The 13,719-nt window shown below is 40.7% G+C and overlaps 1 protein-coding gene across 15 annotated transcripts in view; it reads left to right on the top strand.

Annotated features, from left to right (window-relative positions):
- The window catches only part of ABCC9 (ATP binding cassette subfamily C member 9), a 69,055-nt gene that overhangs the window by 47,123 nt on the left and 8,213 nt on the right, over positions 1-13,719 (top strand). For all 15 annotated transcript variants that reach the window (XM_079303001.1, XM_079303000.1, XM_079302999.1 and 12 more), the window contains 8 exons: positions 578-726; positions 1,484-1,553; positions 2,305-2,462; positions 4,564-4,656; positions 7,241-7,343; positions 9,565-9,666; positions 12,481-12,601; positions 13,533-13,663. In XM_079303001.1, coding sequence (XP_079159127.1) covers positions 578-726; positions 1,484-1,553; positions 2,305-2,462; positions 4,564-4,656; positions 7,241-7,343; positions 9,565-9,666; positions 12,481-12,601; positions 13,533-13,663 — 927 coding nt within the window. The remainder of the gene's footprint in view (positions 1-577; positions 727-1,483; positions 1,554-2,304; positions 2,463-4,563; positions 4,657-7,240; positions 7,344-9,564; positions 9,667-12,480; positions 12,602-13,532; positions 13,664-13,719) is intronic.

Raw genomic sequence — 13,719 nt, 5'->3', positions numbered from 1 at the left:
GTGGCCAGAAAAAAAAAGGAAGTCTTCAATTGTACTACTTAAGTAAAGTCTGCTTATAGCTGTAAATTTGACTCAAGTACAATATCTCAATGGAACCCACAATCCACTTGCTAGACTTTCAAAAGGTTTAAATGTGCTATAACCCTGGCAAGTCAGTTTAGGATTTGCTCTGGGAATTTCATTATGCTTGAACTTAATGAAGTGGAACTTTCCAACATCTCTCAAATTCTTGAGAGGTTCTACTCTATTTCCCTAAGTTTCTTGGCTAACAATCCTTTGTGTTTGTCCACATAATCAGTCTTCACAGTTCTAAGAGCTACCATTTCAAGATCTTAAGGGGTAGAATAGGATGAGGGATCTTAGAACTGCCAGAACTTCTAATTATGTGGATTTAAAGACTTGCAGTCCATCACTGCAGTTCCATCATAGTTATTTTATTTCCCAAAGATGATATATAATTATGTAATACAAGAGGTATGATATAGTAGCTGATGGACACCAGGTATTTTGGGAACTTCCTAGCAGAAAGGAAAAATGGGTGTTATTTCTAGGACTGATGTATTTGTTATTCCATTAGACTTATCATGTAGCTGTATTCAGCATCCTCTCGGGAGCTGGGATTGTCCTTTGCCTCATCACATCCCTGACTGTGGAATGGATGGGCCTCACAGCAGCCAAGAACCTACACCACAATCTCCTCAACAAGATCATCCTTGGTCCAATCAGGTACTGTAAAAATGATGTCCCTGAAAAGCTACATGGTCAAATCCTCTTTGTAACAGCGAGGGTACTCCTAGGAAAATACTCTTGTATTTTACCTGTTTCCTCCAAGGACTCTAAAAGGGAAAATAATTAGTGAGATAATCATGGGGGGAAAATATTCTGTGAAATTCTGCCCCTGATTTTTATCTGGCTGAAATGTTTCAGAAAGCTGACACCCCTTCAGGGGTGGGGGATCAAGGACAGCTCTGAGGGCAATTCAGGCTCCAGGGCACCCAGCTCCAGCTCTGAGCAATAGCTATGGTGTCAAAACATTTGGACACCAAGATTTCTTCTGTGCACAATACCCAGCATCTCACAGGCAGCAGGATAGCCAAAAGGATGCCTGAATAACAAATGAATTTATCACAGTGCTTCCATGAAACATCTGGGGTTGGTGCCCATTAGAAGGAGGCTGAGCAGCAGCCAGGAACAGGCTGTGATCTTTGGAAGGGATCTTAAGTCCTGATGGAGCAAGAAGGAAAGATCAGGACACAAGACAGCAGGTTTTTGGAAGAGGAGACAACATTTTTTTCAGAGGAAAGTGCCAAAAGAAGCATCTAGACAGCCAGGATGCAGATAAGATGATCTGGGATGTTACTCATATTTATTGCTTGGTTTTAGGCAATGGCTGTACACAGCTCTGTGTTCTGTCTGACTGGAGTTGAAATCCAAAACTGAAATTCCTCTACAGGTTACTTTTTGGTTTTAATTTGTCCAACAGGTTCTTCGACATGACTCCACTGGGGCTAATTCTAAATCGTTTCTCTGCTGATACAAATATCATTGATCAGGTAAATGTATCAATCTATTCTGTTTTATTATCCTGACTTTACAAATTTTCATGTCAAATCTGAATAAGATGATGTACTAAAATATTCAGTAGATAAAGGCATAGAAAAAGGCTCTGGGAATGATAATAGGGACACTCAAAGTAAAAAGTACACACATTTGTAATAATGAGGGCAGGTAACCATCAAAATCAGCATAGTGGGAGGTAGTGGCTCTTAATTTCGTCATGTGTAGACTGGTTGATTCTGTTGGAAGATCTGGATTAAGATAATATCAGATTATGGGGTCAAAACTGGAAACACAGTAGAAAATAATAACTTTGAATATATGGGAATAGGAAGGGCTTTCACTCTGACTATATATTAAAATTTTTGGATGAACAATAATCCTGAATGTAAGGTTGATGGGAACATGGAATAAAAGTCCATGAGACTCTGAAGCAGAGAATTCTACTTCTCTAAATGTCTGGCATATCAAGAACAATTTTCTCTTCATTGCCTGATATATAAATGAGGTTGAAATGGCTTCTATTTCTCCATCTTTGAAATGGTGATTTTTAGAAAACAAAACTTTCTGATTCATTTTTTTAACCCCTGTACTTTGGTCTATGAGACCCACAGAAACAGAAAGACTCCTGATATTAGGAGAATATCAATGAGTGCATAGTAGTATGATTCTACTTTTCCTATAGGAAAAGGTTAATAGTGGTGCTATCAGGGATTTTTTTCCTCATGGATGTTTTTTTCTCTCTAGCACATCCCTCCCACTCTGGAGTCTCTGACCAGATCCACCTTGCTCTGCCTGTCAGCCATTGGGATGATCTCCTACGCCACTCCATGGTTCCTTGTGGCCCTTGTGCCCCTGGGCATAGCATTTTATTTCATCCAGAAATACTTCAGGGTTGCTTCCAAGTATGTATTAAAGAACCATCCTGAAAGTTTCCCCCATGAAATATTGTACATAAAAACTGTGGTGGAGTGTGAGGAGCCAAAAAAGGGGGAAATGGCCGTGGCATCCTGCTTTTGATCCTGAGGCATGAATTAGAGACATGCACTAGGGAATATTTGACAACTGACCCAGCTATAAATGGGATATCTGGGGAAAGTAACACCAACTGAATCGATTTTTTTGGCTCCAGAGTCAGATGAACATGAAGTTTGTTAATCAACTGAGCCTGCATCTGGTCAAAACTCCTCTTTGACATTTGAGGGTTAGTAGAGAACAGAAAATAACTCCCTAGATTAACATCAATCACTACTTTTTCTTCATAATGGGGGGAAAAAACTCCATAGGAAGTAATTTCCACTGTGCAGCTTTTCAGGGTGGTTTGTCTGGGTGTAAAGAGTACAATTTTTTTTCAGCAAAAGGAAAGTCATACTTCTGGTGCTAAATTAATTCTATAATGTCATAAAACATCTTCAGCAAGCCATTTGAAGTGTTTTCTTAAATTCAATCCATTAGTCTTTTGTTATCAGTCAGAATCTTCCAAGAAGATTTATTTATAGGAAAACTCTGTAATCAGAATTCACAAACCAGAAATGTTTAAATCTGAAACAATTTGCTTAACTTCTCTGAGATTTTTCAGAAACCTTGTTCTTGCCCCACCAAACCTCCAAACTGAAGCTGTGTGTGGCAGTACACCAGATCTCAAGGTGGCTGACAAATCAGGAGACCTGGTTTTCACTCTCAAATTATTCTGTTAAATTAAACTCTTTTAAATCACTCGAGATGTGACTTGTGTTCTTTTGATGGACAATAGAAATTAAAACATCCAATTTGTTTCCCTTGGGAAATGTAGGATGAAGGAATAGATTCAGTCAGTATTTGTAACTCACTTGCATGCAGTCCTTTGCAGGCATATAAGCCTCACTAATTTTTAGAAATGCAAATATTTACAGTATTTCTTGCAGCACTTTGACTCTTTGTTGGATTTTCCATTACATCTTTCAAAAACTTCTGTGTGTTTTCCATCATAAATTTGAAAGATATTTATCATCAAAACATCAGCAGCAAATTCAGTTCTGCACACTGCAACATTCAGCAACATCCAGCAGTTGTTCCTCCTAGCCTATCTAATACAGTATGCCAAATTAGTAGGATTTTGATGAGAAATTTTAATCTCTAATGATCTGGACTTCCTTCTGTTTGTACAACTGGCTGCTATGCAAATAGCAGAGTATTACAGAAAGATGTAATTTTTCTTTCTGTGGTTTGGAAAATGTTCCTATTTTAAAAGACTGGAACTTTTTGGACTTAGATATTGTTGCTCCATGCAGGTCTTGGAAGTGCCATTGCTGAGTAATTAGGGAAATTTATCACTTATATTATTTTCTCTGTCAGTGCTGTTTCTGCTACAATCAATGTCAACAGCACAAAGAGAAGATCTGCTGTCATCTGAAACATTTTACTTTTAACATATTGTGGTCCTTCCAGATATGGAAAATGAGGCCAGGTTTATGTGGAAATACAGCTTTTTTTTTTTTTTTTTTTTTTTTTTTTTTTTTTTTTTTTTTTTTTTTTTTTAGACCAGCCTTTATGATAAAATACATAAACTTCCTGATACACAGACCCTATTATATATCTGACCTAAGAGTAACAAATAACTTGCCACAAAGTTTAAAATTAATGATTTTGAATTTAAGTTAATTTTATTAATATATCAGAATCTGTGAGAGTAAAAGTTAATTAGGATCTATCTAAAATGGATAGCAGGTCTTTATCCAGGAGAGACATGATAATGTCATTTTCCCTGGGGGGCACACAGAAGCTTAAAGTAACCAAAAGTAGATGGAGAGTGCAGCAGGGAGATCATTCAAAGGCTTCTGTGGCAAAAAAAAAAAAAAGAATGTTATATTCCCATGCCGGTGTCTTTCTGTTCTGTAGAAATATTATTTTGTGTGATCCTGAAAAGAATATGTGCAATACATAAATTCTTGTCTGCTGTGCAGCAGCATTTTTACAGACAGAAATGTTTACATTATAATGGACATCTGTTGTTTTTTGTACTCCCAGGGACCTCCAGGAACTTGATGACAGCACCCAGCTCCCTCTGCTGTGCCACTTCTCTGAGACAGCTGAAGGCCTTACCACCATCAGAGCATTCGGGTAAAATTTGTAAAGCAAATTATTAGAGGGAGGGTTGGGGGTCAGGCTGGCCTGTTGAGCTTCCTTGGAGCATTTCTGAGGGCAAACAGCTGAATTTGAAGAACTTTATTAAGCTAGTTCTAGAAAGGAGAATAGACATTTTTTCCTGTTGCTTTGCCATGCCTCTTAAACATTTTGCAAATTTTCAGTAACGTGTGTTGATGTTCCACTGAATTAAAGATTATTACATTTTTAGGATATGATATTTAAACTTTTAATGAGTATATTTTAACCATGCCTTTAACCTGGACATCAGGGAGCTCTGTTTTGCCAAGCAGGCAGAGTCACTGCCCCTTCAAAGCCCCAAGTGTCCCTGAATCAGCTCCGTGTCTAACCCACTTCCCAAGCAGGGAGACATCATTATGGCACTCTCCAGCTGAAAGGCAGTGTGCAACTTGAGAGACTTTCCAAGAAAACTGCAGCAGAACAGGACTTGATCTTAATATTGTAAACCCTCCCTTTGTTAATCAACTGAAAAATTAATTCTGTAAGATTCAGAGAGTTTTGCTAGCTTTCCATGCATATATTTTCTATCTACTACATGAAATATAGACCAAATGCTATGTTCATTCAATCATGGTTACTGCTCTGTCAAAGTACCAGCTTGAGGTTTTTTCCCAGTAAGTGCACCTTGCACTCATTCTGCACTATGTAGAATTCCGAACCAGATCAGATCCCACTGCAGTGTCATTTCCACACCTATTTGATCAGCTTAAGGCTGTTTCCTCAAGCTAAGCTTTAGGACCTCAGCTAATAGCACAGAGTTTTGCAGTAACACCTGTGGAAGAACAAGCAAAAACGCTGTTGTGTTGAAGAGGTGTGAGCCAGTGGTCAACAGGAAATGCTTTAATTAGCTTTATCAGCAGAATGATGTATTGAAACAGGAAGTCATCATTAGGGCCTGATGCTGATGTATGCTGAGTACTTCTCAAGAGGTTCAGAGTGGCCTTTCATCACCTGAGGAAGGTTATGAACTCAGGTTATAACCTGAGTTATCTTCTGAGGGTATAACCTGAGGTTGTCTCCTGAGGTAGATGAAGGAGCTTAGCACTTTCTGAGGGGTTCAACTCTTGCCTCACAAAAAGGGAATGTGGACTTGGATGGCAGAGAGCAAAATCCAAGGGCACCACAACAACTGAGGGTTTTTTTTTATTTCTGGTGCTAATTGAAGCCATTTCATTTCCCCGCCTGTGCTCCACTGCCCACCAAACCTGAAGTCTCCTGCATTTATTGTCTGCAAGCTTGTATTTACTGATGATCCTGTTAGTCATTCTCTCAGTTTGGGTTCAGCATGTTCCAGGATAAAATTGAACAGCTCCTCACATAACTTACTGCAAAGCAGTGCAATTGGACCAGGGAGCAATCTCAGTGACCTTTGCTGTTCGTCATCTGACAGGATAAAAGTCTGAAAGTGCCCAGAAGATGAGCTGAACGTGGATGAAAACACAGATTGAGCATGTCAGATTTTCCATTAGGAGAGGAGCAGTTTTTCTGCCAGGAAAGCAGAAGAGCAGAGTACTCAGATAGATCCTTGTTCCTCTCCACATCATTACTGTTACCAGTTGTTCTGGGAGGTTGCTTGTCATGTTTACAAGCTGCTCAGAGAGAATATCAACAGGTAATAGCAGGCAGAAAAAGAAAGATTCTGGAAGAACAGGATTTAAAGGTGCTTCACAGCAGGGCCCTGAGATTTTGAAATGGAAGGTAAAACTGATACTGAGCTGCTGACTGAAGTTCAGCTGGTTTAATCAAGTGAAGTATTCACTAGGCAATAGAAAATGGAACAACAAAATGATTTCCATCTGACTGTGCAAGTCACCATCAATTTAATACATCTGCACCAATAGAGACTTCCCCCTTCCTCTCCTCCCAAAGTGCTCCTTTGGCTCTTCAGTGCTCTGACATCCTTGCACTGGTTTCTAAATGTGATGTGCATTGTGTGGGGGAGAGAGGAACGAGTGGCAGTGGAGGTAACACCACTCATTTTTTCAATTTAGAGGTAATCTATAGCTCTCCCTGATTGAAGTTTCCCAGTTGTTTAGGCAAAGTGTGACTGACTGAGAAAACAGCTGAGCTGAGTAGCTGAAAGGTTTGATTTGCATATCACTCTACATCCACATTAGGGATGTCACCCCTGTTGAAGAGCCCTGCAGCTGGACAGGTAACTTCTGAAATCAGATTTCAGCTAACAGGTGAGCCCTCTTCCCTTGTTAGTCTGTGAGGAAATTCTGAGGGGCTGCAGCAGCACTCACAGCACTGTGGCAGGAGTGGACTACAATCCACAGCTATAAAAAATACATCAGCTCCAGGAAACAAAATCTGTCCCAGTACCCTGGCACTGCAATCTCTTTGGGGCAGTCTCTGGTCCAAACCCTAGTCCAACAGAATTGCTTGTCAAACAAATCCAATCACTCTGGCTATGGGCAGACAGAAGGGCAAAAAGTTTTGGGCTGGGGGGGGAGGGGAGAGAAAGCAGAGTTCATGCTTCACCCTTTTGTATGTGAGTGCCTAATGTGTTGTAATGTAACAACTTTGGTCTCGGCAGGCACGAAGCCAGATTTAAACAACGTATGCTGGAGCTGACGGACACGAACAACATTGCCTACTTATTTCTGTCAGCTGCCAACAGATGGCTGGAGGTCAGGACGGTACGTTCAGTTTTGTTCCAGCTATGGTTTTGAAACCTTGGAAGCAAACAGAGACTTTGCCTGATGCAGAGAAGATAATAATGAGTATTAATCTCGCAAGGAGATTATACACAGAGGTCCTTAAAATAGATCAGGATTGTTATGTTAAACCCAGAGGGTTTTTTCAGCTTTCTTGGCCAGGAGTAAGAAAATGCAAGTCTGCCTCATCTTCTGCTGCTGTGCTGTCTAATGTCTGAAGGGAGTGCAAGAACAAACATTTACATAACTTCAAACAAGACTTTCTCTACTACTGTTCAGCATGCACAGACCTGCTACAGCAGGAACTGCTTTCAAGGCAGAATGTGGCTTTTCAGTGGCATTATGAACTGTGCCATCCTTCTTCCAGGGTTGTTTTAGGCACACTGATATTCCAGGTTTTGGAATATCTCTCTAGCAGCAGATTTAATCCCACAGCTGCAAGCTAAACCCTTGTAGGGCCATACTGTTTGTGGTTTTATTGTTTGATATCAGGAAGGATAGCAGAGCTAGACTCCAGTAAGAAAATGGTAGCAGGGCACAGTGCAGCCACTGGCAGTGACATAGGCTCCTGGGTTTTGTGGGAGCTCTCTATGAGGGATTTTCCTGATCTGTGAGGCACAAAGAAGAAAGCAAAGTAACTGTGATGCCCTTATTTATCTGAAACATAAAGAGCAGTGAATAAACAGAGCAGTGGCCTGATTCTGTTGGACATAAATAGCAACAGGCATGAGTAATCCTCACATCAAAGGCTGTAGAACTCACCTTCTTTTCCTGTTGGAGCAACAAAGTCATTCTCCATTTTTTATGATGGCAGTGCTTTCCCTTGTGCTCAAAGCTTTCAGTTTCTTACAGCATTCAAGATCAGCTGAAATTGCTTCCATATCTAAGGCAGATAAATAACAGAGCAACAGCCAATCCTGGAACAAGTCTGTTAATGTCTCACATTCTTAGACTTGCTTGCATGCAGAATAAATTTGCTCCAAGAATACATCTTCCCTGATCAGAGCATTAGAAATAATGTGGTCTTGCCAAGGAATAGTTCATCTAGCTCTGACTAATGGCACGGTGGTACTAAGATCACCAAAAAGTCTGCAGGACTTAAGAGCAGCTGTTAAGTCCTGTTCAAGCTGATGATGGAAACTCAAGACCATTATACTCCATAGGTGTGAGTCACAGAATCCCAGTATGATTTGGGTTGGGAGGGCCCTTCAAGCTCATCCAGTTTCACCCCCTGACATGGCCAGGGACAGCTTCCACTATTCCAGGTTGCTCAGAGCCCCATCCAGCCTGGCCTTCCAGGGATGGGACAGCCACAGCTTCTCTGGGCAGCCTGTGCCAGGACCTCACCACCCTCAGAGGGAAGAATTTCTTCCTCATAGTCGATCTAACTCCCCCCCTCTGGCAGTTTGAATCTTTTCCCCCCTAAAATTTGAGTGTCTATTCTGCTCATCAACACATTTTTTAGACAGATGAACTAGGTAGCCCTCATTTCAAATCTCAGAAGAAAAGATTTCTGATAAGGTATTATCAGACAGGAGGAGCAAAATGAATGAAAAAGGTGATCCAAAGTAAATGTAATGCAGTGGGAAAGTGGGAATACCAACTATATCCCATTAATCAACATCTTGACTCCATGAAATGACATGTGGCAAATACTTTAAGCCTGAGGTAGCATCAAGAAAATGGATTCCAGCTCCTGCAAAGCTTCTGCCAATAAATCATGTACATGACCTGTATAAATTCTGCCAAAAAACTTTCCTGGACTTTGTGAAGTCTATGATACTTCCTTTTTTGAGAAGGCAAACCCATATTTGAGAAGACCTGAAGAAGAATGGAGAAAGTGGGATTGATTTGTTTTAGTGGTGGGAATTAGAGGTGTCACTGTTATATCCTTCTCATTATTTTTTTAGAATATGCTTATTAAATTCTTTGATCCCTGCTCTTTTTGGGGTGGTCACTATATAATGCCCTAGCCCAAATGAATTTGCAGCAATTACTGGCCTGTTTCACTAGTGTTCAGCAAGCTGCTTTGAGTATTTCAGGTTGAGCATCCCAACCATGATGTCTTCCAGAGAAAAAAAACAAACCAAAATTAAGGGCCAGGTGTCATATAAATAATATTGGTAAAGCAGAACTGCACCACAGGTAAAGAAACGCTCTGGTTGCTGCATTTTTTTTCCTCTTTTGTCCTCTCTCATTCCAGGACTACCTGGGTGCTTGTATTGTCCTGACTGCTGCCATCACTTCCATCACTGAAGGGCCACACTCGGGGTTCGTGGGGCTGGGTCTCCTGTACGCTCTGACGGTACGTGCCAAGGCCAAGTGTAAGAACTTCCAGACCAACACATTAATTTTATTATATTTTTATGTGTGCATGCTCATCTCCCAGCTTTCTTAATCTTGAAAAAAAGAATCATGCAAATAATGGACTCAAGCCAAAGTTGAGAGAGTTCAGGGCAACTTGGACTTGCTTCAGGTTTTATGAGCCAATTAAAAAAACACAACCATTCCCAGGCCCTGCGTGCTCCCAAGCAGAGCAGGAAAATTAAAAATGCGTAAGAGGACCTGCTGTGCACTCTGTTTTGTACAACATAGTGCTGGTTCCACCTCTACATGGCAAAACCTGCCAGGAAATACAGATTATTATCTGGGTCATCTTTAACCGACCAAATAAAATAATTACCGAAGAAACAGAATTATCAGTTTTGCCCTTGGAGGGAAATTACTGAGATGCCCAAGATTGTCCATGCAATTATGAATGGATTTGGGATTGGGATCCTTGTAGGCATGGTTCATCATGCCAGGTAGCAGTAGGAATGCAGAGGAGATGGACTTTGGGATGATAAGGTTGTGGTGATCCAGTAGCTGGTTCATTTTGCCACTGTCATTAGCAGTGAGGAGAAGGAACAGTATTTTAGTGTACCTGGCTGCAAGAGAGGCTGAGTGTTCATCATGAGCACAGAGCAAATGACAATTACCACAGAGAGTAGAAGTATTCATGAATTAACCAGGAGAGGGGGGACAAAAATGTTACTGGGTGAACCACAAGAGTGGGGACAAAGGTAGGATGATGGTAGCGGCTGGAAGAACTTTTGAAACCATGGCTGGCATGGCAAAAATCTGTCTGCTTTGAAGCACTGGTATGAGGAAGAGAGAAAGATGTGGGTCTAACCCTGAGATCTGGCTTTGAACAGGAATGGCTTTGCTGGTGAGCCCGTGGCTACAACAGAAAGTCCTCAGCAGCTGCCTTGGGGTGACCTTAGATCCCCCTCAGTGCTGCTGTTGCAATAGTGTGAGAATCTGTCAACAACTGAGAATCAGTCCCAGGGCTGCAGCTTCACTCTGAAAACATTCCTGGTAATGCTGCTTCATTAGCAGGGATCTGGAAGTGTCAGGATGTCTGCATCATCCTGAGCTTCTTTGATTTTAGCCTGTTTGCAAACAGTTCATTCATGTGAAATAGGCATGTGCTGAAGTCTGGCACAACAAGTGAAGAAGAGCTGTAGGCACCAAGTGATCACCTGTCTCTCTCCTGCCCCACAACAACCCTGATGAACTTCTGAAGGCAGCTGGATCATTACCTGTGTCCCCTGACAAAACTTCTTTTTTTTGTTTTTTTTTTTTTGGTAATTACTCTTTGAAGCTAGAAGAAGGCTGATGTTTGGATCTGGATGAAAGCAAACTGTTTGTACTAATGTTGTGTTTGCAGTGGATATCCTGAGCTTATTCTCTCCTCTTCTACAAATGCTGCCAACTTCTTTGCACAACTGTGATGAAGCCTGAATTAATGGGAAGAGCTTTCTGGGTACCAGGCTGTTACCAAATCTGCCAGATCTAGGATAGCAGCCTGTCACTGCAAGCAGAAGTTTCACAGTGTTTTGCTTATCTGCAAACTTTCCCATTTCTCTAACTTCTGACTCAAAAGCTGGACATCAAGTAAGCAGGTTTCTGATCAAAGCAGGTTTCTGAACAAAGAGGAGAGAATGCCCCATCAGGAACTCTATCTAAAGGATAAAGCAAGTAGACAAGTCCTCTAAATTTACAACAATTTTTGCTGAATGTCAGTGAAAATTATTTTCTGTTTGCTTACAGCATCAGTATTAGGTTAGTGGTAAAGAAGTGAGGCAGGTTGATTTATTCTTAATCAAGTTCTTATTTGGCACTCACCAAAAAAAATGGCAAAGCCTTTTTCTGAATATGTTTGTGCATAGGGTGTTTTTATTTCAAAGTTTCTAAAACTTCATTCAGGTACATAAAATATCTCAAGTTTTAAAAGTTCTTAGCAATCAACTCTTCCTAATAAGATCAGTTCTTCCTTATTACAGAAGCACCTAAATACAGACTTAGGAAACAGATTTACAATTTTCAACCTTAAATAGTAAGTGCTGCCTAGAAAAGTGTTTGTCTAAGCTACCGAGTATAGTTAGAAAGCTTATAATCAACAATTATCTATTAAAAGTAATACCCTTACTATTGATTCAACTGTTGATCAAATCCTTTTCATTTCAAATGAGAATAAAAACCAGGAAGGAAATATTGCTGAACTGATAACACATTTTTTGCTTCATTTATTTCTATGCTAAAAAACTTCTCATATTTTGCACAAAGAGAAATGGAGTATCTAAATATGCAGAAATGAAATGATCATAAAATCTTTTCAATATATTTGCAAATAGTGAATTTTCTTAATCTTCAGTTGCAGTCTTTAAAGGATCAGAATATACATAATACAAAATATTACCAAGCAGCACTTTCAATTTTGATTATTTTCTGTGTTTGTGTGCTGAAAGAAGACATCTGTTAGCACTGGTTATTAGATGCTGAAATCAAGAGATTCCCTCCGTCAATTTATGTGCAACTTTTCCATGTTTCTTCAGAAAAACAAGGATGAGAATACCAAGCAATTGCTGTCTTAGGGCTAATTATGTTGGAATATGACTGGCTTCTTGTGGATTTGATGCTGTTGCAGTGAGTCTTGAATTGTTGCAATGTTAAAAAGAGACTCACTGGGCTGAGTCAGGTGAAGGATTTTCACAAATATATTCAACCTTTATTTCCAAATGGCTAGATGAACAGAAAGAAGGCTGAACTCTGTCCTTGTTTTCATTTTGTGATGCAGATAACCAACTACCTGAACTGGGTAGTAAGGAATCTGGCTGATCTGGAAGTGCAGATGGGTGCAGTGAAAAAAGTACACAGCTTCCTGAACATGGAGTCAGAGAACTACGAAGGCTGCCTGGGTATTGCTCTTAATCTTTTTGGGGTTTTACATGGTAATGTGAAAGAATGGTGGACTTGGTCATGCAAAATGTACACACCTCTCTGCCCAAAATCTGTTCTCACTGAGGTGTAGAAACTGCCACTGGTGTGAATGACAAGGATATCAAAAAAGCAGCTATGAAAATATGTTGCTCATGTTAGTCAACATGAAAAAAACCCTATCAAATGCCAGGGAGACAGACCAGGACCCTGTAGTACAATCAAAAATACCACAGTTATAGGCAAGAAGAGTAAAACATCCATATAAGTTATTTAGAAAACAAAAATAAGGATAAAAATTAGAAATGTTACATGCTCCAAAATCTCTGATCTTTCTAGCAGATGTGGTCTAAAGATAGGCCCACTTTGGCAAGCAGACCTCAGCAACCCTTCTCTGAGCTGCACATTGGAATTTGTGCTCCACACACTTCAAATTGGCTTTGACTGTTACTTTAGAAGTGGTTGGTCAAGAAGCTTCCCTGGAAAGCCAAGCTCCTCAGTCCAGAGACAAAACCTGCTGTGTATTTGCTAATCAGGATGAAACTTGAGCTGTGATAATGTCAACAGCTCACACTGTGTGTCAGTAACAACTTCCTTCCTCAAGCTGCCCTTCCTGTGCCGGCCACTGACCCAAGGCTGTGCTAACACTGCCCTGACACCACGTTCTCTGCTCCTTTGGCTTCCCCTGCTGCAGTGCCAAGAGATGCTTTAGTGTCTCCCTATGTGTGCAGATCTGGAAATGCCTGCCAGGCAGTTCCCAGCTCAGCCTCCTCTTGGCAGGGAACTGGAACTCCATTTCTCCAGTGGCTTAAAGGAAGGTGCCCAGGCAGGAGAGAGGGGGAAAGGGGACTGTTTTAAAGGGTGACCCTCTGGCAGCATTCATTTCAGTTTGTTTTTCTGTAACTATTTCAGATCCCTCTCAAGTCCCCAAAGACTGGCCCCAGGAGGGGGAAATCAAGATTGAAAATTTGTGTGTTCGCTATGAAAATAACCTGAAGCCTGTTCTGAAGCATGTGAAGGCCTATATCAAACCAGGACAAAAGGTACCATGTCAAGCAATTGCCCATCATCCTCATTCTGCTGCAGATCCTTGGTTACT

This window comes from Erithacus rubecula (assembly GCF_903797595.1).
Source record: "Erithacus rubecula genome assembly, chromosome: 4".
Lineage (NCBI taxonomy): Eukaryota > Metazoa > Chordata > Aves > Passeriformes > Muscicapidae > Erithacus > Erithacus rubecula.
This window is presented reverse-complemented; position numbering and strand designations above follow the sequence as displayed.